The sequence below is a fragment of the Betta splendens genome, chromosome 12, assembly GCF_900634795.4.
Source record: "Betta splendens chromosome 12, fBetSpl5.4, whole genome shotgun sequence".
Classification (NCBI taxonomy): Eukaryota; Metazoa; Chordata; class Actinopteri; order Anabantiformes; family Osphronemidae; genus Betta; species Betta splendens.
Genome location: NC_040892.2, coordinates 10,347,318 through 10,368,035, shown reverse-complemented (window position 1 = coordinate 10,368,035; position 20,718 = coordinate 10,347,318). Strand labels below are relative to the sequence as shown.

At 52.3% G+C, this 20,718-nt stretch overlaps 1 protein-coding gene across 3 annotated transcripts; it reads left to right on the top strand.

Annotated features, from left to right (window-relative positions):
• Positions 1–208: 208 nt before the first annotated feature.
• Positions 209–20,718, top strand: LOC114866672 (membrane-associated phosphatidylinositol transfer protein 2-like). 3 transcript variants are annotated; one of them, XM_055513255.1, is made up of 27 exons: positions 209–470; positions 7,319–7,511; positions 9,505–9,719; positions 10,186–10,307; positions 10,420–10,653; positions 11,241–11,567; positions 12,013–12,108; positions 12,358–12,462; positions 12,540–12,592; positions 12,807–12,897; positions 12,984–13,137; positions 13,214–13,403; positions 13,477–13,596; positions 13,746–13,957; positions 14,038–14,213; positions 14,362–14,532; positions 14,612–14,752; positions 14,829–14,996; positions 15,081–15,332; positions 15,593–15,741; positions 15,821–15,937; positions 16,096–16,212; positions 16,286–16,434; positions 16,538–16,687; positions 16,775–16,958; positions 17,035–17,163; positions 17,241–20,718. In XM_055513255.1, the coding sequence occupies exons 2-27, from the start codon at positions 7,434–7,436 to the stop codon at positions 17,607–17,609; spliced, it is 4,269 nt and encodes a 1,422-aa protein (XP_055369230.1). In that variant the 5' UTR covers positions 209–470; positions 7,319–7,433; the 3' UTR covers positions 17,610–20,718. The 3 variants fall into 3 exon arrangements, with proteins under 3 accessions (XP_055369230.1, XP_029024534.1, XP_029024535.1); XM_029168701.3 differs by lacking the exon at positions 15,081–15,332 and having other exon boundaries at positions 217–470; positions 14,829–14,981; XM_029168702.3 differs by lacking the exons at positions 209–470; positions 15,081–15,332 and adding an exon at positions 4,330–5,398 and having other exon boundaries at positions 14,829–14,981.

Genomic DNA, 20,718 nt, shown 5'->3' with positions numbered 1-20,718 from the left:
CATGTTAGATGACGTTTAGACACTTTCAGACCAAACAAATGAAATATACTAGTGTATGATTGAATGTGTTTCTGGACAACATTCTGTGGATAAATGGGAAAGATGACTTACATTAACAAAAAGCCCTGCTCATTTACATGAACACGAGTCAGTCACGCTGAGGATCAGAAAGCGCAGCCGGAGCGCGCGACCTCTGGCATCAGCGCCTCCACGCAGCCGTGCGCCGCTAGGTGGCGCCTGTCTCCGCCGTCGTCCTGCGGGCGAAGTCGTGTCCTGTGATGTAAGCTGGGTCCATCAGCACCCGCCGCCGGCGGCAGATCCCCGGACTCGTCCGCGCAGGAAGATGGAGGCGCAGCGGGGCTGACGCGGCGACGGGGGACGAGCAGCGGCACGGACGCGACGAACCGAACCGAGCGGCGGAGGAGCGGCACCGTAGAGGCCCGGCCCGAGGACCGGGACCGCAGCTGCAGGTGAGTCACTGACGGCTGATACGACACTGATGATACGATAGTAAGCGATTTTAATCCGCTGCTCATCAACACTGTGGCTCCAAGCGGCGCGGAACGGGGCAGCGGCTGTTCGTCCCGTCCGCATCTGAGCCGGAGCTGGGTCGGATCATATTGTGTTTGCGTGTGTGCGGACGGTGAATCCCACGTCAAGTCAAATAGCAGCCTGTGTAAATACACAGAGCGCCCCAGGTTCTGGCTGCTCACGGCCGGATCGAGGACTTGTTGAGTCCAGAGACGCATCACAATAACCTCACCCTTCTCCAGCCATTAGAGCAAATACGGATGAAATCTGATCATGACAGAGAATCATGTTTTTACATTTACACGAGCTAAATGTGGTGATGTAGTTGTGTTCCACCTGTGCACCGACTGTGCAGGCTGTAACGCCTCTGGGCTTTATTCTGAAAAGGCTCATTTGCTTAAATGAATAGTGACCTGACGCGGTGGGAGGGACGGTGTTCCGACAAAGCAGCTGCAGACGCTCAACATCCAGCTTCAGCGAAGCGTTCGTGCAGACGCTGGACCTTCGTCCATGCGAAACCCAGAACCATGAGCGTGAACGCCAGAACCTGCCGCACACCTGGGTTCTGCTGCTTCCACAAGCGCTGAGCTCAGCTGGACTTTGTGTGTGCGATCCTCACCTGACCTTTGACCTGCGGTGGCCTACGGAACCAAGCCCGACTTAAGCCAGGACCATGTTTGCCACAGCAGAGCTTTAAATATCACTGTTACAGGATGTTAAGGGACCGAAGCTGTTTGGGTTTGGGTTTAAGGTTTGTGCACATGACATGGCTGTAGTTTGTTTCTTTCTGAGGTTTTAATCCCTTCAAAGACACCAAAAGGTTCCAGCATCTCAAAACTGATCCGTAGGATTGGTTGTGGAGATATTTTGGTTCTGTCGGTCATGTCACCGTCCAGCTGCTCCAGCTCCAGATGCCTTTTGTAGCTCTCCTATCAACACAGGCATCGGTTCACTGCATAATGTCCCCTGGTCCTATTTCCTCCCATTTCAGGTTCATTGTGCATGGTTTTAATGCGTGCGGTGGTGGCGAGTGAAGGATGGAGCCTCACAGGATCTGATTATTGGACCGAAATGATTAAGTTTGCTTTAATGAATGCTGTTAGGAAGTAGCCGGCGCAGAAAGAATGAGTCACAGTATTGATTGCCACCCCCCTCCTGCACTCACTTCCTCTCCGCCCTCACCTCCCTCCCTCCATCCATCCTTCCCGAGACATTTTCCATCTCGTCTTTTCCCTCCTATATTTTCCTTTTCTGCTCTCGGGACGGACCACAGGTCTTCTGCCCTTCTTTTCCTGGATGCGAGGAGCGGTGGCATCAGGCAGCTGCTTTCAGATAGCGGCGTGACTCGCCTGCTGCTATGTGGGTGAGCGAGCGAGCGAGAGAGAGAGAGAGAGCGAGGAGACGGGGGGCGGGCGGGGGTCTTGTCACGAGATGCCACGTCACCGCAGTGTGTAAAATCTATTTATAGCAGCGTCAACAGAGGGATTCCAGCCCACTGATCACAGCTCCACCGGCAGGACAGTGTGCGGTGGGAGGCTGCGGAGCTGGATGAGAGCAGAGGCCGGTCCGTCTGCCGGCGCTGACCCCCCCCCCCCCCCCCCCCCCCCCCCCCCCCCCCCCCCCCTCCCCCTCGCCGTCTCAGCCTGTCAGGACGAAACACTGCACCGCAAATAGAACGATGAGCTCACAGCCGGTCTGACGCTCCCTGCTCCACCAGTGTGTGTGTGTGTGTGTGTGTGTGTGTGTGTGTGTGTGTGTGTGTGTGTGTGTGTGTGTGTGAAACTGAAGCTCATCTGCAAGTCGCCTGATTAAACAAACGAAGGATTCAAACCTGTGTGCAAACACAATCTGCAGTCACATGTCTGCTAATAAATATGCTCCAGGTAACAGTAAAGAAGCATAATAATAATAATAATAATAAAAGCAGCGGCCGCTTTATTAGGAACACCAGGCTCAGACTGACAACTCTAATAGAACTGATTTGATTTTATTAGGCGCATATTTTCATATAAAAACCCCATCAGACACATTCGCTTCATGCTTCTGCTGTTTCTCATGATGCTTCTGTGCTTGAATCAAAACCCAGCGTCCTCCACATGAGCCCACGTGTGCAGGATGTTCTTCCAGCGGTCACATGAGCGCGGCGAGAGCGCTTTAGCGTCCGAGCACTTCCTGTAATCAGCAGCCCTGCGGCTTTGTTCGGAGCCAGCCAGGCGGCAGCGTCCTCATCCAATATTTAAACCAACACGAGGCACCTCCCGACATGCTGGAGAGGCCGTCACCGTTAGTTAAAGGTAACCTGTGGGTCTGCTTCGTCACAGATCAGATTTGCAGGCTGACGTGTAGAGAAAGCAGCATGTTTATCGGGTGCTCTCACATCAGCACTAAGATGGTTCATCCTCTGAGGATCATGAACATCCAGCTTCGCTTGTGTTGATGACAGGATGCTCTGCCTCATGTGTGAGTGTGTCGTGGAGTGGGCGGAGCCTGCTGCCTGGCTCCAGGGCTCCGGCGACCCCCTCCCCATCCCCCCTCCCCCCTCCGCTCACCCTCTTGATCCCGTGTTTGTGATGAGGCAGGTCAACCGGTCACCTGCGCAGATGGATTTTGGCCCCTTGGATTATTCTGAAGCCTCCAGACGAGCGGGCCTCAGGCTCGATGGAAATCAGTCCTTGTGTTTCTGCAGCTCTGCTGTAAAGCTGCCTCCTCTCTGCTCATTGCTGAGCCGCTGACCTCAGCCGCCTCAGGGGAAATCTCCCTTCCTCTATAAACCGAGAGAATTAGAGAAGATTTCACAGCGTGAGCGTCTCACTCTTTAATCTTCCATCTACGCCGTGAGTCTCCGATGCTGCTTGTCTGGGTCTAAGAGATGTTCATGTTTAAACAAAGCTTTTACTGTTTATCGTTTAAGCTAAAACCTTATTGTCATTTTGCATAAAAACTATTAAAAGCAATTCTAACTAAATAAAAATAACCTTCACTTACTGTATAAATTAGTTAGAATCAGCTAACAACAGTAAAGCGATGGGGCTTCAGTGTTTACAGTGAAATAAGGTCAGATGAATCATTTCATACAGTGAGTGAAATATCTTTTATTTTAATTATAGGACAGAAATGCAGCAGAAAAGTGCATCGACTTTTCATCATTGTTGAACCTTTTTTTGTGACGTGAGAGCAGTGAAAGTGTCTTGGTATTTGATGGACGCAGACGCTGATGCAGTGACCTGCAGACGACTCCTCTGTTTATGTGCATGATGGGCGACAGGAGCGTGCGGTGAAGACAGCTGCGTTTGACAGGATCACACGTAAACAGCAGGAGAGAGCAGGTTTATTGTGTTAGCGCGAGCTCTGCTGATGCTCAGATAAGTGTGTGTGTGTGTGTGTGTGTGTGTGTGTATGTGTGTGTGTGTGTGTGTGTGTGATTTAATTCTGGCCAGGTACTCGAGCTCCACATTCTCTGTTTCACACTCAGTTTGTTGATTTGACACTTGGATTCATCTTCCCCCCTCTGCAGAACATGTCAATCACAGAGTTTATCCTGCGCTTGTAGCGCTGATGTTTCACAATTACACCTGAGTCCCAGAGGTAAACTTCCCAGAGATGAATCTGACCTGAGGGTATGTTCAGAAAGCTAAAAGGAAGAACGACACATGCCCAGAAATACCATCATGATGCTCACGTGATGACGTTTCATGTTAGCTTAGCTTAGCATAAAGAGTTGACATGAGGGGAAACTGCTAGCCGGCCTCTGTCTGAGGGTTTATTCCAGCACAACATGTACAAAAAACCTAATGTTACACCAGATGAAGAGAAATAGAGATTTCTGTTCAATTAAGCGCATGTGTAAGTGTTTTCTGGGTCTTTGTTTAGTTAAAGCAGCAGAACGAGCTGTCATGTGTAGCATCTTGTCACCAAAGCTAAATTAAATAAACAAGTCAGGATTGATCTAGTGCCAATTTCAACATAAACATCAACGGGAGCTGCAGCCACAGCAGCCGTTTGTGAAGCGCCCCCTGATTTATCACTGAGAAGCAAAGACGCCGCCTCATTCAAATTCTGTGGAGGCTGCAGGTGAGAGACGCATGCGGCGGAAGAGCAGGACGGTCACGACACCTCGCAAATAGATGCATAATGATGCGAGCAGGTGACGGACCTGACACAGTAGCAGCGGGTGATTCACGCCTCGCTCCAGTGACACCGTACAAGTGAGCGGTCAGGGATCGGCGGCGGCAGATGAATTTCCTCCAGACAGAGGAAGCAAACTGCTGCGACGTGGACGTGCAGCTGGAAGGCAATGAATTAGCAGCACTGGTTCATAGGGTCTGATCTTTTGTCTTTACTAAGACTCTTTAAAGTGTCGCCCTCAGCATTTTGTGCCAGTTTGCTTCACTGTGCTGTCCTGGATGTCGTTGTTTCATGGAGCTTAAGGAGTTTATGTGTGCTTTCTGGCTTTTGCTGCGTTTTTATGTATGTTGTGGTGATGATTGCTTTAATCTGTACTGTATGTTCCTCATTGGAGCGGGATTTCTGCCACGATGAGCCGATAAATAAAATGATGCTCACTGAGAGGTAATCAATCTGGGGGGCTGCGCCACCAAGCCGCTGCATCACAACAAACCCCACCAATCGGGCTTCAGCCTCATGCATCGCCATGGTAACAGAGCTTTCTCAGAGGAGGAAGAGACAGTTGTGGGGAACGGATGGGGGAGGTAGAGGAGGAGGGGTGTGGACGGAGAATCCATACGCTTCTGTTCCACTGCGAGGATTCAGACACGGCACCTCCCTCCGGGTCCGGCGTGGATGGGGAGGGACGATGACCGGGCTGGGCTCAGTGGACCGTTCGGGTCGCTGTGGTTCCCCCTGCGAGGTAAACGGCCCGATTTACGTCACGCCTGCGTTCGATCTGCGCGGTTCTGAAAGCACAGGTGCAACATGGACGCCTGCACGGCGGGCCGTGGCGTCGGCGTCGTGCATGGAAGCGCTGCAGCTGGTGCTGCCGAGCTGCTCCACGTTCACGGGTTTGTGCGAAGCAGCGATTAGAGCAGGAAATATCAAGGCTCCGCTTTTAGCCACAGCCACAGGAGACGTGCAGCACCTGTTGGCCGCGTTCTTCACCTGATGCTTTGAGCTGCTCGAAACGGAGCAAATTTGAGAGTATGAATCGGCTCAAAAGCTGCTGATGCAGGTCCAGCTGGCCCGGTTCTGACCCTTCGGCTTTTAAAAGAGCAGAATAGCAAAAGGGTGTCGCTCCATTCGGGATTTGCAGCATTTTGTCAGTGACTGTAAAGCTTTACAGACACTTTGTGCTCGGCTCTGCGTCGCTCCATTTGAATTCATCAGTGAAATGGATCAGAGCCGAGTGAAGTCCACTAGCTAATGTGGCCATAAGCCCAGCGGATCCGTCCTCAGGCCTGAACAGCAGTGGATAGTCGCAAAGTAATTAGAGGGAATAGAGCTCGGAGACGGAGATGAATATGGAGGTGAAAAGCATTACATCACTTCTGGAAAATGTAATTGATGGATGTTGTTGTCTGCCAAGTCAGAGCCGAGTTTCAAGGCTGAGTGCTCAGTTTATTAGGAGGTTCTGAAATAAATTCAATGGCCACTGGATTTACTGTAGAAAACTGAGAAAGGATTAGCTGGAAAGCGTCTTAGACCACATGAGAAGCCAGAAGCTAAAAGCTGTGGTGAAGCAACAAAACTCAAACACTGAGCATCCTCTGAGGACCATGCATGTCCTACTAGTCAATAACATGCTTCGGAGTGTGGAGGCTGCAACGACTCAGCATTACTATTTAACCAAAGCCCACGCTGTCAGCAGGAGCAGCTTCCAGGCACTTTTCTCCTTCACGCCTCGAGAACCGTCTGCTGCAGCAGCTTCGCTTCACGTGCGGCGTCTGATCGTGCACAGACGGACAGAGCATGGGAGGAAACACTGAACGGCAGAACTACAGCATCACAGTGACACTGACGCCGGATCAGATCAGCCAGAGCCACTGGGTTTCTGAGGCAGGGCCCCTGAACCGCCGACTCGGCTGCGTTGACCCTGGAATCGGGTCGCGACCCTCCAGCTGCGGCTGAAACTCTGAGAATGAAACCAAATGTCCTCGTCATGATGGATGGGATGAGGCTAAGACGCCTGAGCAGAGATCAGACCATCCATTGTGCTGTGAGTCTGCTGGCATCAGGTGAACGCACAGCTCAGCCTCATTCAAAGATGGAATAAAAGGTTCACGGTCGTTTATTTAGGGAGGCAACAGACACACCCACTGGAAAATGGTATAAAGGGTGCAGCTTGACTAGATTTTTAGTGAAATATTAGTGCACAAAGTCATTTTATCATGTAATTTGTGCTTTAATTCACCAGGTTCAACTTGCTGTGAGTGCTGCATAACTGTTAAAAATCAAAACAAAGATGCATTTATAATTCTTTATTTCATCTTGATACGTGGAACAACCAGTGTAGAATGTTCCCATAAATATTCCCTTAGTGGAGCAGCAGGACGAGGCGTTTGAATGAGTGTACTTCCACCAGTGAAGAGGAGCTTTATCGGATTTAAAAGCTGAACTGACCACGACTTGGCTCAATCTTCCGCGTGTGGAGTCGGTGCTGGGATTTGGGTTGCTGGGGGATTTCAGGCATGTTGCTAGGTCAGTGGATTACCTGGTAATAGATCTGCAGGAGGGAGCGTACGAGGGACTTAATCCTCGACACAAATACGTGAACTCCTCCGCCGGTCGGCGAGCATCACTAGCCTCCGTTCTCCTCCCCTTCTGCCTCCTTCAGGCCTGAACACCGATGACTCCAGCCCAGTGAACATGCTGCTCGGGTAGCGCCGCGCCGGACCACACACGCAGAGCAGAGCAGAGCAGAGCAGACTCGGCCCGACCCGCGAGCGGCCATGCTGATCAAGGAGTACCGGATCCCCATGCCCATGAGCGTGGAGGAGTACCGCATCGCTCAGCTCTACATGATCCAGGTGAGTGCGTGTGTGATCAGCTGACGCAGACGGAGGGCGGAACCAGAACCTACCGAGGACTGATTCACAGCTCCATTAGCGCTAAATGGTTCCAGTTTAACGCTTTAACTCCAGATGGGGATGCTTTACTTGAAGTGCTGCCATTTCTTATTCATTAGATGCATAAATACTTAAAACATGTTTACCTTTTACCACATCCGTCTGACATCTCCCAGACGCCAGCTGCAGTGTTTCTTACTGGGAAATATAATCCGCTAATAAATTATGAATTATTATTACGTGTCAAGCAGCTGTCAGTGGATGGATGGTTTTTGTTCCGTGGCACGTCGCTGACTAAAAGGTCACGTTCTGAGCAGAAGCTGTGTTATTGTCGCACGTCTGAAGTCGGCGTCAGCTCGGGGGCGAAGCTGGACCGGGTTCGTGATCATGTAGAACCTGATGTTTGCGCGTGAGGGAGGGAGGTCGAGGCCGGGAGGTCACGGAGCAGATGGCGCCACCACTGTGTGTCTTTTTTATTTCTGTCCAAATACGGCCACAGTTCAAAGTCCATTAATAATCCAGTGTTCTAGCAGGGACGTCGTTAAGCAAACAAATGCAAAGAAATCAACAACCGCAGCGCTTCAGTCAAATCATTAAAACAAATGAGCCCATGTCACAACATTCATCCGGCTGCTGGTTGTTTTAAGGCCGACTTTATTCTGAAAGAATCATTTTTCATTCTTCTAATATTAATGCGGCTTACTATTAACACAAATCCTTCCTGGTGATGAATATCGTCACGCACACACGCAGAAGGACCCCTCCTCTTGTTCGGCGTCACAGCTGAGAGCCGCGTTGCCCCGGCAACGGTTGACATCAGCCGCAGCGTAGCCGGTCGCTGCCATCCTTTATTTGTGATGCAAGTGGGAGGAGAGGGGAGCGGAGGAAGCGGAACGTTATTTCTAGCCCTCAGGACTCGATGTGGGTCAGCAACACTACTGGGCTCACAGAAAGTCCTAATATACGTAAGAGTAAAATTTAGAGCGTCTGCTCCTGTGGGACTTGGTTTTTATTACGTTTAAGATGCGTGTTTGACTTGTTAGAAACACACAGGGGCCTATGAAGCTGTAAAGTAAACACAATTAGAAGGAGCTCTTCAGATACTGAGGTGACCAGTGCAAGTTTAATATTTGATAACCTCATGGGCTTTGATTGATGATGAGCCCGAGTCCGTCTCATTCGGGCCTCGTCAGCTGCACGTCAGCAGCGCCCGGGTTCTTCCTCCGCCATCACTTCTGTCTGCAGCCTTATTGCCTGAGAACTGTTAGCGTTTCTGCACTTCCTAATGCATCCATGCGCTGCAGCTGTGAGGAGGGGTCAGTCGAAGCCCCCAGCTCCTCACCTAAATCACATTTCCTGCTAGATTACAGCAATTTTCCAGCTGTTCGCCTCCCCTGACCTTCGTTCCTGCTGCCGTCTTCCTGGGAGAGCCCCCCCCTCGCTGTTAATGATGATGGCGATGGCTACACCGCCCTTTGGACCGCACCGCGACGCCACCGAACAAATAAAGCCGCTTTTTAATCATCCGCACGAAAGCAGAGCGCGTTTTGTGCAGAGCGGCCGCGGGATTGATGCTTATTAACCTTCAAATGCTGCACAAAGTGCAGGAGGCGTTCGCCAGGTCCACGTCCGTCAGCCGCCTCCTCGCTGGTAATAAAGCTGATTTTACAAAGTCGTTGCTGCTTGAGGAGAAAGCGTGAAAATAAGAAGCGGCGCATTTTCCGCCTCTGGCAGCGTTTTTTTTTTTGTTTTTTTTTTTTTCCATCCAGCTCATCACTTTGAGCTGCGTCGCGCCTCCGGCTCTGACGGACGTGGATGCTCGCGCTGTGCCGGGCTTTAATTGGACAGGAGCCTGACATGTGTCGGGGAGGCGGCGCTGAGCGGGCGCGTGCCGGAGCGCCCTCCTCTCGTCCAAACAGAGCCTCGTCCCTGACGTGTTTGTGCCTCCTCACAGAAAAAGAGCAGGGAGGAGAGCTGCGGCGAGGGCAGCGGGGTGGAGATCCTGGAGAACAAGCCGTACGAGGACGGCCCCGGCGGATCGGGCCAGTACACGCACAAGGTCTACCACATCGGCAAACACATCCCGTCCTGGTTCTGCGCCATCCTGCCGCAGGCCGCCCTGCGGGTGGAGGAGGAGTCCTGGAACGCCTACCCCTACACACGAACCCGGTGAGGCCCGGAACCATGACCTCAGGCTCAGAACGGGTCCGAACGGACGCAACAGCAGCCACTATGAGCACGAAACCGAGCAATAAATGACGGCGTCATGACGGCACAGTTCGAACCCTGCTACTGTACATGTGTGCTCAGACTCATGAAGCTGTCACTGAGACAAACACTGACCCTCAATAATAAAACACTTGTTCATGCTTTTTAGAAACAGCTCCCAGATTCATAAACGTGATAAATGTAATTACGCCTGCTTCATTTTGCTGATGGAGCCCTTTTTCCGATTTGGAACCGTTTCCGCTGAGTAATCACTAATTTGTTCGCGCACCGCTGCCAGATGTGGCTCAGGAGGCTGTTTATGCGCTTGGCGCGTGGCTGGACGGTCATGATCCCACCTGCACAGTTTCAACAGTGTGTCCATACTTGTTCACGCGTCCTGCCTGATCTCTGCTGTTTGCCTCCTCAGGTATACTTGTCCCTTTGTAGAGAAATTCTCCATTGACATTGAGACGTATTATAAACCAGACACTGGGAATCAAGCAGATGTCTTCAACCTGTGTACTGCTGAGAAGAGACAGAGGACTGTAGGTGAGGGTCACAGCATGGACTCTGTCTGCAGCCAAAGTGGGCACGTGGCGTCTACAGACTGGGCTCTTTTTCTCTGCAGTGCATCCCAGTAACCTTTATTTACGCCTGTTAGACCCCATAGACATCGTAAAGGACTACATCGCTCCTCACGAGTACCTGGTCGAGGAGGACCCCAAGCTGTACCAGTCGGTCAAGACCAGGCGGGGTCCTCTGTCGGACGACTGGATCGAGGAGATCAACCAGGGCCCGGGTCGGACGCCCGTCATGTGCGCCTACAAGCTGTGCAAGGTGGAGTTCAGATACTGGGGCATGCAGTCCAAGATCGAGCGCTTCATACACGATGTGGGTAGGTGGACGTCAGCTGGTGTGTTAACGGTGTCCTGTCTTTATAATGGTGAGCGCCTGATTCATTTAAAACCGATGAGGGAGGCGAGGGAGTCAAGCACCTGGGGGGAGGCTGGGCAAGGGGTGAGGCGTTGCCTCCCTGACGTAAAGGCAGACGGGAGTCAGTCCTCGCCAATGAGGCAGCTCTGTCCTCACTTCATCCAGCTGCTTGCTCTGCCGGCTTTTATTCTGAAACTCTCGCTCCATGCCCGTCTGCATGATGATGATGATTGCTGTTATTGACATCAATCAGAGTCCACTCTAACGGAGTAGAGTGTGTGGTTTTAATCACTTTCCCTTTTCATGCTCGATATCGTTCATTTCATTTTGACTTTTATACGTACAGGCTTTGTTTCTCTTTGTTCATTTACCTTTTTATTAATACTAAGAAAATCAATGGAGTGAAACAATGAAGTGAGATCCAAACTTTTCTCTGTACAGTTTCAGATGTGAAACATCAATTATTGGTCTACATTTTCTAATCTCAGATTCACTTTTCTATGGTTAAGTTAAACTGTTTGACCTCTGACCTCTGCCTTGGACCTGTAGGCCTTCGTAAAGTGATGGTCCGGGCCCACCGGCAGGCCTGGTGCTGGCAGGACGAGTGGTACGGCCTGACCATGGAGGACATCAGGCAGCTGGAGCTGGAGACCCAGCTGGCCTTAGCCAAGAAGATGGCCCAGTACAGCCTCAGCGAGGAGGGGGGGGCGGAGGCGTCCGCCGGCCAGGACCGGGAGCAGGGAGCCGACGCCGGGGGCGCGGCTGCAGAGGCAGCAGGAGGAGGGAGGGGCGGAGACTCGCTGGAGACAAGAGGGGAACTCACCAAGCAGTGGTCAACGTCCTCCAAATCCTCCAACAGGTCGTCCAAGAGGGGAGGTGAGCGCTTCACTTTTAGCTCATCTTCTTTATCTGGATGTGAGCACTTTCTGGAGCCTATGAATCTTTTGATCTTGACTTTCAAGCAGTTTCTGTTTTTTTATCGGAGTCCTGGGTGATTTATTCTTATTCAGACTCTAAACGCCTCTGTCCACCACCACCTTCTCACTGTTTCCTTGGAAACCTCAGAGCCCAAACTGCCTCTTACTGTCAGATTAAACCTGTGCTATATATCCGAAATATATCCGAGGAGACGGGAATAAACATGCCCACACAGGCACTGAAGCTGCTGATGAGAATCAAGTCCTCACATCGTTTCCCCTCATTTCCTAGAATGCGTGCTATAGTTGTAATCTTACATGTTTGTTGCCGCTCATGGCCTACGTCAACACAATTAGCTTCGCTCCCGTCGACTGACTGGCTCCTGTGCTCCGCCTGTTTGCAGGGAGCCCGTCCCATCAGAGCATCTCAGAGTGGAGGATGCAGAGCATCGCCCGGGACTCCGAGGACAGCACGGACGACGAGTTCTTTGACGCGCACGGTAACGTCACCGCAATGAACGGCAGCACACAATCATTCAATCATTCACTGTTTGTACTGGGTTGCAAGCTTGTTATAAAGGATATTTCCCCGCCTCCCGCAGCATTTTCATTTCCAGCCTGCTATATATTATTTTGTTTGGCCTGATAAATATCAGCCTATTCATCATGTTTCTATAATTGTCGTAAAATAACAGAACAATGAGGCTTTGTGCTTGTTCCTCCCCTTTTGAAACGCCTTTGTGTTGCAGAAGACTTCTCCGATAACGAGGAGATGTTCCCCAAGGAGATCACCAAATGGAGCTCCAACGACCTGATGGACAAGATAGAGACGGCGGAGGCGGACGAAGCGCAAGGTGCCGCTTGGTTCCAGACGCCAGCGTAGTCTTTTTTCTTTCTGAGTCTCATGAATGAATGCGTTTCGTATTCACAGAGTCGCTGGGCGGGGACTTCGCCGCCATGAGTAACGAGGAGACGCCGATGGAGGTACGGCTTCCTCACCGCTCTCTAATCCTTGCCTCCATTAAAGTCTCTCACTAACACCTTTAATTAAATAGCTTGTCGATTACACGTGTCCTGCTAAATTAGCGTTAAGTCGTCTGCCAGTCAACCCGAATGAGGCCTCAGTCTTCACTCAAGACTCTGGGCTGTTTGAATAGAGCTACAGCAGATATTGGCTCATTTCCGCTCCCCTCTGCAGGACTGCTCGTCTCAGCCGAGTCTGCAGCCGTCCCGAATCCACGGCCTCGTTCTGGTGCTGCACGGAGGAAACATCCTGGACACCGGCTCTGGTACGGCAGCCACCAAGACCCTGTCTAAACTCACAAACTTATGTTAAAATCTCAACTTGAGTGTCCGAGTCTGTTCTTTGCTGCAGGGGAGCAGAGCAGCAAACAGGCGGACGTCAACACGCTGAGCGGGGCCTTCGAGACCGTGATGAGGGTCCACTACCCCACGGCGCTGGGCCGCATCGCCATCAGGATGGTCCCCTGTCCCGCCGTGTGCGTGGACGCCTTCTCGCTGGTCTCCAAGTGAGTGACGCTCCTGAGCCTCCAGCAGCGGGCGCCGGCGAACGCGGCCTAACAGGGCGTCCTCTCTGCTCCGCAGCCTGAGCCCCTACAGCTACGACGAGGGCTGCCTGTCCAGCAGCCAGGACCACATCCCGCTGGCCGCTCTGCCTCTCCTGGCCACGTCCGCACCGCAGTACCAGGACGCGGTGGCCACCGTCATCCTACGCGCCAATCAGGTGTACGCCGACTTCATCAAGTCCTTAGAAGGAGCGACGTTCAACGGCCAGGTGGGTGGGACTCCTCACGGCGCTGGGCTTTTGATTGGCTCGCTGAGTAATGGTCCCGTCGGTCCTGACGCAGGTGTGCGTGATCGGCGACTGTGTCGGGGGAATCCTGGGGTTCGATGCTCTGTGCAGCAGCTCCGTGACCGTGTCAGAAAGCCAGAACAGCAGCAGACGGGGCAGCGCCGTCAGTGTCCAGGTGACACACGTTACACCTACGACAGAAGCAGCGAGGCCGCACCGCGTCACGCCTCGATACAGGGGATGTGTTCAGGGGCCGTACAGAGCGTAGGTCGTCCAAGCAGCGAAAACAGCTGACACCGTTTGCTTTTGATCTTCATTCCTCAGGACACAGACCTTCTCTCTCCGGGCATTGTCATAAACAGCATCTCCCCTTCGCCCCCGACCCTGGAAAGGAGCCGACACCTCAGCCGCAGCAACATCGACATCCCTCGCTGCTCGGGCCCCGACGACCCAAAGAAGCAGCTGCCCCGAAAACGCAGCGACTCGTCCACGTACGAGCTGGACACCATCAAACACCACCAGGCCTTCCTGTCCAGGTGAGCCAGAAGCTCTGTGGCAGTTTGACCGGCGCGCGGCGCCGGGACCTGATCTGACGCCGGTGCCTCCGTCTGTGCAGCCTCCACTCCAGCGTGCTCCACGGGGAGCCCGGCTCACGGCGCTCCAGCAACAGCACCATGTTGGAGGGAGGCTCCTTGGGAAAGTTCGACTTCGAGGTGACGGACTTCTTCCTCTTCGGCTCCCCGCTGGGGTTGGTGCTGGCGCTGAGGAAGACTGTGGTGCCCTCGCTGGACGGTGAGGAAGGCTTAGTTTGTCACTCAGCTTGGACTCAGTTACTCAGTGCTTCTTCTTCCTTTGTGGGATCAAATCAGATTTTCCATTGAAGTTGAAAGCAGGCAGTCAGATCATTTTGCACATGATGGCTGCATCCCTTTCCCCCCAGTGTCGGCCCTGCGCCCGGCCTGCCAGCAGGTCTACAACCTGTTCCATCCCGCCGACCCCTCGGCCTCGCGCCTCGAGCCTCTCCTGGACAAGAGGTTCCACCTGCTGCCCCCCTTCACCGTCCCCCGCTACCAGCGCTTCCCTCTGGGTGACGGACACTCGGCTCTGCTGGGTGAGGCCCCGCCCCCGCGTCCGCCGAGGCCGGTCTCGGCTGCTGTGACTCATCCAGGCCTCTTTGTCCTCCTCCGTAGTGGAGACGGTGCAGAGCAACCCTCAGCTCCTGCTGGAGTCGGGAGGTTCTGGGTCCCACCGTTGCCAGGACAACGCCCTCAGCGAGACCTCCATCCCCGTGCCCGTCCTCAGCGCGCAGACGCCGCAGCTCCACGCAGACGGTGGGTTCTGCTGTGAAACTGGAGTTTCACTAGTTGGACGCTCAGCTCCCTCCTCACGTCTTCTCTGTCTCCACAGCGGATTCGCTCCACTCGAATCTGCTGGACGGCCAGTCGTCCACGTCGCCCGGCGTTCCCCACCTCCGCTGCCACCGCAGGGCCAGCGAGGCCAGCATAGCCAGCCAGGTGTCGGGCATGGCCGACTCCTACACCGCCTCCAACGTCGCCACCAGTACGTTAACCTCCAGCGTGCTGCGCTGAGCCCTTCTCATCTCACACCATGTACTGATGATCTCATTTCCTCCCCTGAACGTCCCCTCATCGCACACAGGCGGCCGGCGTAAAAGGCCCAGGCTGCTGTACCAGCTGGTTCCGCCCTACAATACATTTCCTTCCCAGAACTTATCGCCTCGGTTGCGTAAAAAAGTCCGTCAGGTATTTCCGGGACAGAGCGGTGCAGAGTCTGAGCAGAGCTCGGACGTTAGTGCCGACATGACCTCTGACCTCACCGACGCCGCCTCTGACGTCACAGACCTCAGCTTGACCGCCCCGTCGTTCGGGGTGCTGAAGAACATAGAGCAAGGTACTCTGGGTGTTGTAGTAGGAGGAGATGAGGGAAGGAGCCAAGGCTCCATCCTCATTCCCTGTGATTGTTCCTTCCTTTGTCTACTAGATAGGACACGTGTGATCCTTCAGTTCAGTTTCATGAGATTGACTGGACAAAACCACTCAGCGAGTGCAGTGCCCTCTCATCTCCCATCCTCCATGTTTCTGAACACCCTGAATTCTTGGCCAGATTCTCCCTTAACGCAGCGTCTCCTCCCCCGTCCTTCCCTGCTGCAGTCGCCTCCCGGTGGTGGGGCAGTAAGAGGATGGACTACGCCCTGTACTGCCCCGACGCTCTGACAGCGTTTCCAACAGTGGCTCTGCCTCATCTCTTCCACGCCTCCTACTGGGAGTCCACGGACGTCGTGTCTTTCCTCCTCAGACAGGTGCACAGCCTTGAACATACAGATGATAAATGCTGAGGAAAACATCTGAGGTTTATTCATGCCGTGCGTCCGTTCCCAGGTGATGCGACACGAGAACTCCAGTATTTTGGAGCTGGACGGTAAAGAAGTGTCTGAATTCACTCCGTCCAAACCTCGAGAGAAGTGGCTCCGGAAGAGGACGCACGTCAAAATCAGAGTACGGAACATCTTCTGATGTGTAGAATCATATTATTATTTAGTGATGTAATTGTTGGGTTTATGGGGCTTTTTTGGCCAAAACAGTGAAATAAAACATTGATGCATCATGCATTATTAAAGACTTTCACTCTTTGTGTTGAATCCTGTGTGTGTCAGAATGTGACGGCCAACCACCGCGTGAATGACGCCGTCTTCACCGAGGGCGGGGCCCAGGCGGTGACGGGGCGCTTCATGTACGGCCCCCTGGACATGGTCACGCTCACCGGGGAGAAGGTAACGACTCGCCCGCCCGACAAATAGACACGGAGCCGTCGGCCGCGTCCTTAAGGTGTGTTCCCTCCCGCAGATCGACGTCCACATCATGACGCAGCCCCCGTCTGGGGAGTGGGTCTACTTCGACACGGAGCTCACCAACAGCAGCGGGCGCGTGTCGTATGGGGTGCCCGAGGACAGGCGGCTCGGCATCGGGGTGTACCCTGTCAAGATGGTGGTCAGGTAACGTTACTGGAACAGCTCCGTGATGACCCAGGAGCAGCATACATCCGTGACGCTAGCATTGAGGGCCGGCCTGAGTCTCTCTCTCTCTCTTCTGCTCCAGGGGCGATCACACCTTCGCAGACAGCTACCTCACCATCGTACCGCGGGGGACGGAGTTCGTCGTGTTCAGCATCGACGGCTCGTTCGCCGCCAGCGTTTCCATCATGGGCAGCGACCCCAAGGTTCGAGCCGGGGCCGTGGATGTGGTGAGGTGAGAGTCACGCAGGTTTAAGAAAAGGGGGCCCGGTTCGGCGGCGAGCCCCACGTTTTCCCGCGGCTCATTGCTGATGCCGCGCAGGTACTGGCAGGACCTGGGCTACTTGATCGTCTACGTGACGGGCCGCCCGGACATGCAGAAGCAGCGCGTGGTGGCGTGGCTGTCCCAGCACAACTTCCCCCACGGCGTGGTGTCGTTCTGCGACGGCCTGGTCCACGACCCGCTGCGACACAAGGCCAACTTCCTGCGGTCCCTCATCAGCGAGGTGAGGGAGCGGCGTGTGCTGAAAGCCCAGCACGGTCCCGGAAACCCGTCAAAGCTCACCTTTGTGCTCTGTTCAGGCCCACATGAGGATCTTCGCCGCCTACGGCTCCACTAAGGACATCTCTGTGTACACGTCCATCGGCTTGCCCCCCTCACACATCTACATCGTGGGACGGCCCACGAAGAAGATGCTGAACCAGTGCCAGGTAAGGACCGAAGTCATGAACAGCATGGGGCTTCGGATATTTCAGGAGCAAACTAACCTCTCTCCCATTACGTCCAGTTCATCCCAGATGGATACGCCTCCCACCTCTCCCAGCTGCAGTACAACCAGAGGTCGCATCCTGCCAAGTCCGCCAGCACCCGCATGGTCCTCCGCAAGGGCAGCTTCGGACTGGGAGCGGCCGGCGGAGACTTCCTCCGCAAGCGCAACCACCTGTTTCGCACCATCTCCTCCCAGCAGCCCGGGGGGGCGCGGCCCGGCTCGCCCGGGCAGCCGGGCCGCGCCGAGCGCACGCTGAGCCAGTGCGACGCGGAGCGCGAGCGGGTGGTCGCCGTGACGACCCAGAGGAGCATGAGCATCGCGGCCGGATGCTGGGGCCGCAGCGGGAGCACCAAGGAGGGCAGCGGAGGCTTACTGGGCCCAAAGTAGGAGTCGCATGGGGTTGAAGGAGGACATGGTCGGACTCAGCGTGATCTCCGGAGGGTGGAGGGTGGAGGAGAACACGTGGAGGCAGGGTTTAGAGTTTAGATGTTAGCGACAGCGGAGGGAGACGGTTGAAAGGGAGTCACGAGGAGAAGGAGCAAACGTGTAGCATGGCTCTTTTACAGCAACACTTTTCTATGACAGGAAGGATCCAATGACATGTCGTAAGCCTTAAAACCACTCCCGTGTAACGGGAACCACACACACATGAACAGCGTTCACACTCAGGACGAACCGCGGAACAGTGGAGTCGCCGTCAGCTGAGCACAAGGTCCCAGCAGAGGTCAGGGTCAGGGTGAGGATGTGAGAGTGGAGCGGCCCATCGGGTCGTTTTTTGTCTAGTGAACGCGAACGCGTAGGTCTTCAGAGAGGAGTCGTGACCCCAAACAAGCCCACGAGGCGCCCAGTTAACCACAGCAGCTTTTCCTTTCGTTTCTGAGCACTCACCACAAGCCAGATCCACTCAGCTCTGCTGAATCGGACAGAGACGGATTCCCTCGAACCTGGACTCACCAAACAAACACGGCAACAATTGAAACACACATACAGACCTTGTATTTGTTGGGCTTTCTCAATATACATATAGTATATACATATACCTCTATAGTGTATATGAAATATACTCAATGTGTTACTTAATGAAATACTCATCGTTTTCATTTCGCCACATTAGGCTCCGCTGCCTCATCCCTTTTAGTCCAAGGCCTTAATATCCAACAACTCACGTCCACTGGCGGAAACAGAAGCAGAAACTAGGGCATGCGGCATTTAAAGAAACTGAACTCTGTACAGTCCACAGCAACTATCCCTTTATAGATTCATCTGCTTGCAATACCTCTGAGCCACCCGTTGGTGGTTTTGTCTTTTCCACGTGGACCGTCCAGGACGGGGCCTGTACAGACTTTAAGCATCCCTAACAATACATATGGAGGCTAAAGGTTGAAAGGACTGGCTGGATCCTTTCAGGGGGAATAAGGAGGTGGTGTTAACACACCTGCATCGACATTGGAGTGTATTTTAATGCACAAGGGGCTTAGAAGACGGTGCCGCCTCTCCTTCAGTCCATAGACTCTGATGTAACAATGGTTCCATGAACACTGAAGCTGCTGTTCAGCCTTTCTAATGCACTTCTAGTGTAGGAGACAGGAGACTATGTCTGCTTCATTCACTATATGTACAGCATGTTAAACATAGGAACAAGGTCCCGAATTGAAGATTCTGAAGTCAGATCCAGCAAAAGCCGTTGTCTGTAGACGCTGGTGATTCTGATCTGTCCCACTTCTGGTTCATCTCATTCTAGGCCCCGTTTGCAATTCTTTTATTTTTGATTATTTGATATAAACCTCTGACTGTGGGTTTTCCATTCTCGTCCAGTGGAGGTGCATTAGGAAGGAACCACTTCGCCAACAGTGTGACCTGCAGAACTCAGCCACAGCTGCTTCAGGCTTCACACCTGTTTAAAAAAAACCTCCACATCTGTACACATAGAAGCTGCACAAGCTTTTTGAGGAAAGACACGTGGGACACTTTTACCTCTCGCTCTCTTAATTTCACTATGCTGTTGTTTTATGGCCGACTTCCAAATGACACTCGAGTGTGTTTCCGCACTGTGATGTTGTCAATCCACCACAAAAGCCAAAACCATCCTTTAAAACTGTAGTTAATCAACTTTGTAACCTCATTGTTGTTTTTTTGCACTAGCTGGTGGTAGAAAAATGCTGTAGTGACCATCTCATGTTCCTGCACATGGACTCTGTAGTGCATGACATGTTGTTTCAGGTGTGCACTCATATTTTGTGCGATATGAAAATAATGTAAGTAAATGTGCCAAACAGTAGAGAGGGAACTATTTAGATCAGGGGTTTTTCTGTTTGTTATTGTTGTTTGTGTCACCTTTTCACAGGATAATCATGCTCCATGTTTGAAAACGTCATTTCCCAGAATGCTTTGCGTCCGTAACACGTTAGCATGGTAAAACTCCTTTTAAAAGCAGGTGTTTGCTATACAGTATTTGTTAGCAAATAAACACAATTAAAAGTTAGCAGAATAAGCCTTTAGTTTATGTTGGCGACGCTTCTATGAATGTAATGATAGCAACGAATTAGAACTGTTTTAAAGACACGGCAAATCTCAAAAAGCAGGTTCGGGATTTTTAAAGAGCCTCTTATTTTTTAGATCTGAGGCGACGGATGTGGAAGAAGATGCCTCCCAGCAATTGTAGGTTCAGCTGAATCTAAAAAGGTGTATGTTGTGTGTTCGTGTTCAATGTTGACTCATTGTTAACCCCTGGTTTAGACTGTATTAAACCACTGGTCAGGTTCAGATGAGGATGTGTGAACTCAGCCTGACAGGCTTATGTTTGTTTGGTTCCATGGTGAGAAAAAAATAATACATTTTAATGTCTGAAAATAAAAAAATGTAAAGATTGTGGATAAGATGAACAATAAGCTGTTTTGCAAATGGACTTTTGCAGAGTTTCTGTTGTGCTGTGCGTGGACGGGTTCTGGATGTAAACAAACTGAATGTGTCTTCATTTGGACCCTGATTGAGGTCGGGAGTCACTGATGTGTCAGTGTACAGACTGTACAGATGTATATGTAGGACCTCTATGGTTGAGAGCTATTTATTTACCTAAAGATCCTGATGTTGCTGTTGAACCTTCAGGTGAATTATATTTGAAATATGTAGCATTTCTTTTGTTAATTTAATTAATGGACCAACACAGGAAGGCTTTGATTTTTACCAGTGCAATATTATTGTTCCAGTCAAAGCTGGTGCACAGTCCACCTCTGAAATCACTACAAACACCACCTGCTACCGCCTGTTTCACCTGACTTGCTGTTGACCTCTGCTGAGCTTTTTATAGGACTTGCTGTACCTGATTTTCAAACCGTATTTTACAAAAACCTTTGAAATATAACTTTGTTTGTCAGCAGTTGGTGCATGAAAACGTAAGAGCCCATAACGAAGTAGGTCTGTTTAAAAAGCTGTTGCATGTCGGACTGGGACTAAACCTCCATGCTTAACAATAATAAAACGGTTATGTTGTCCACTA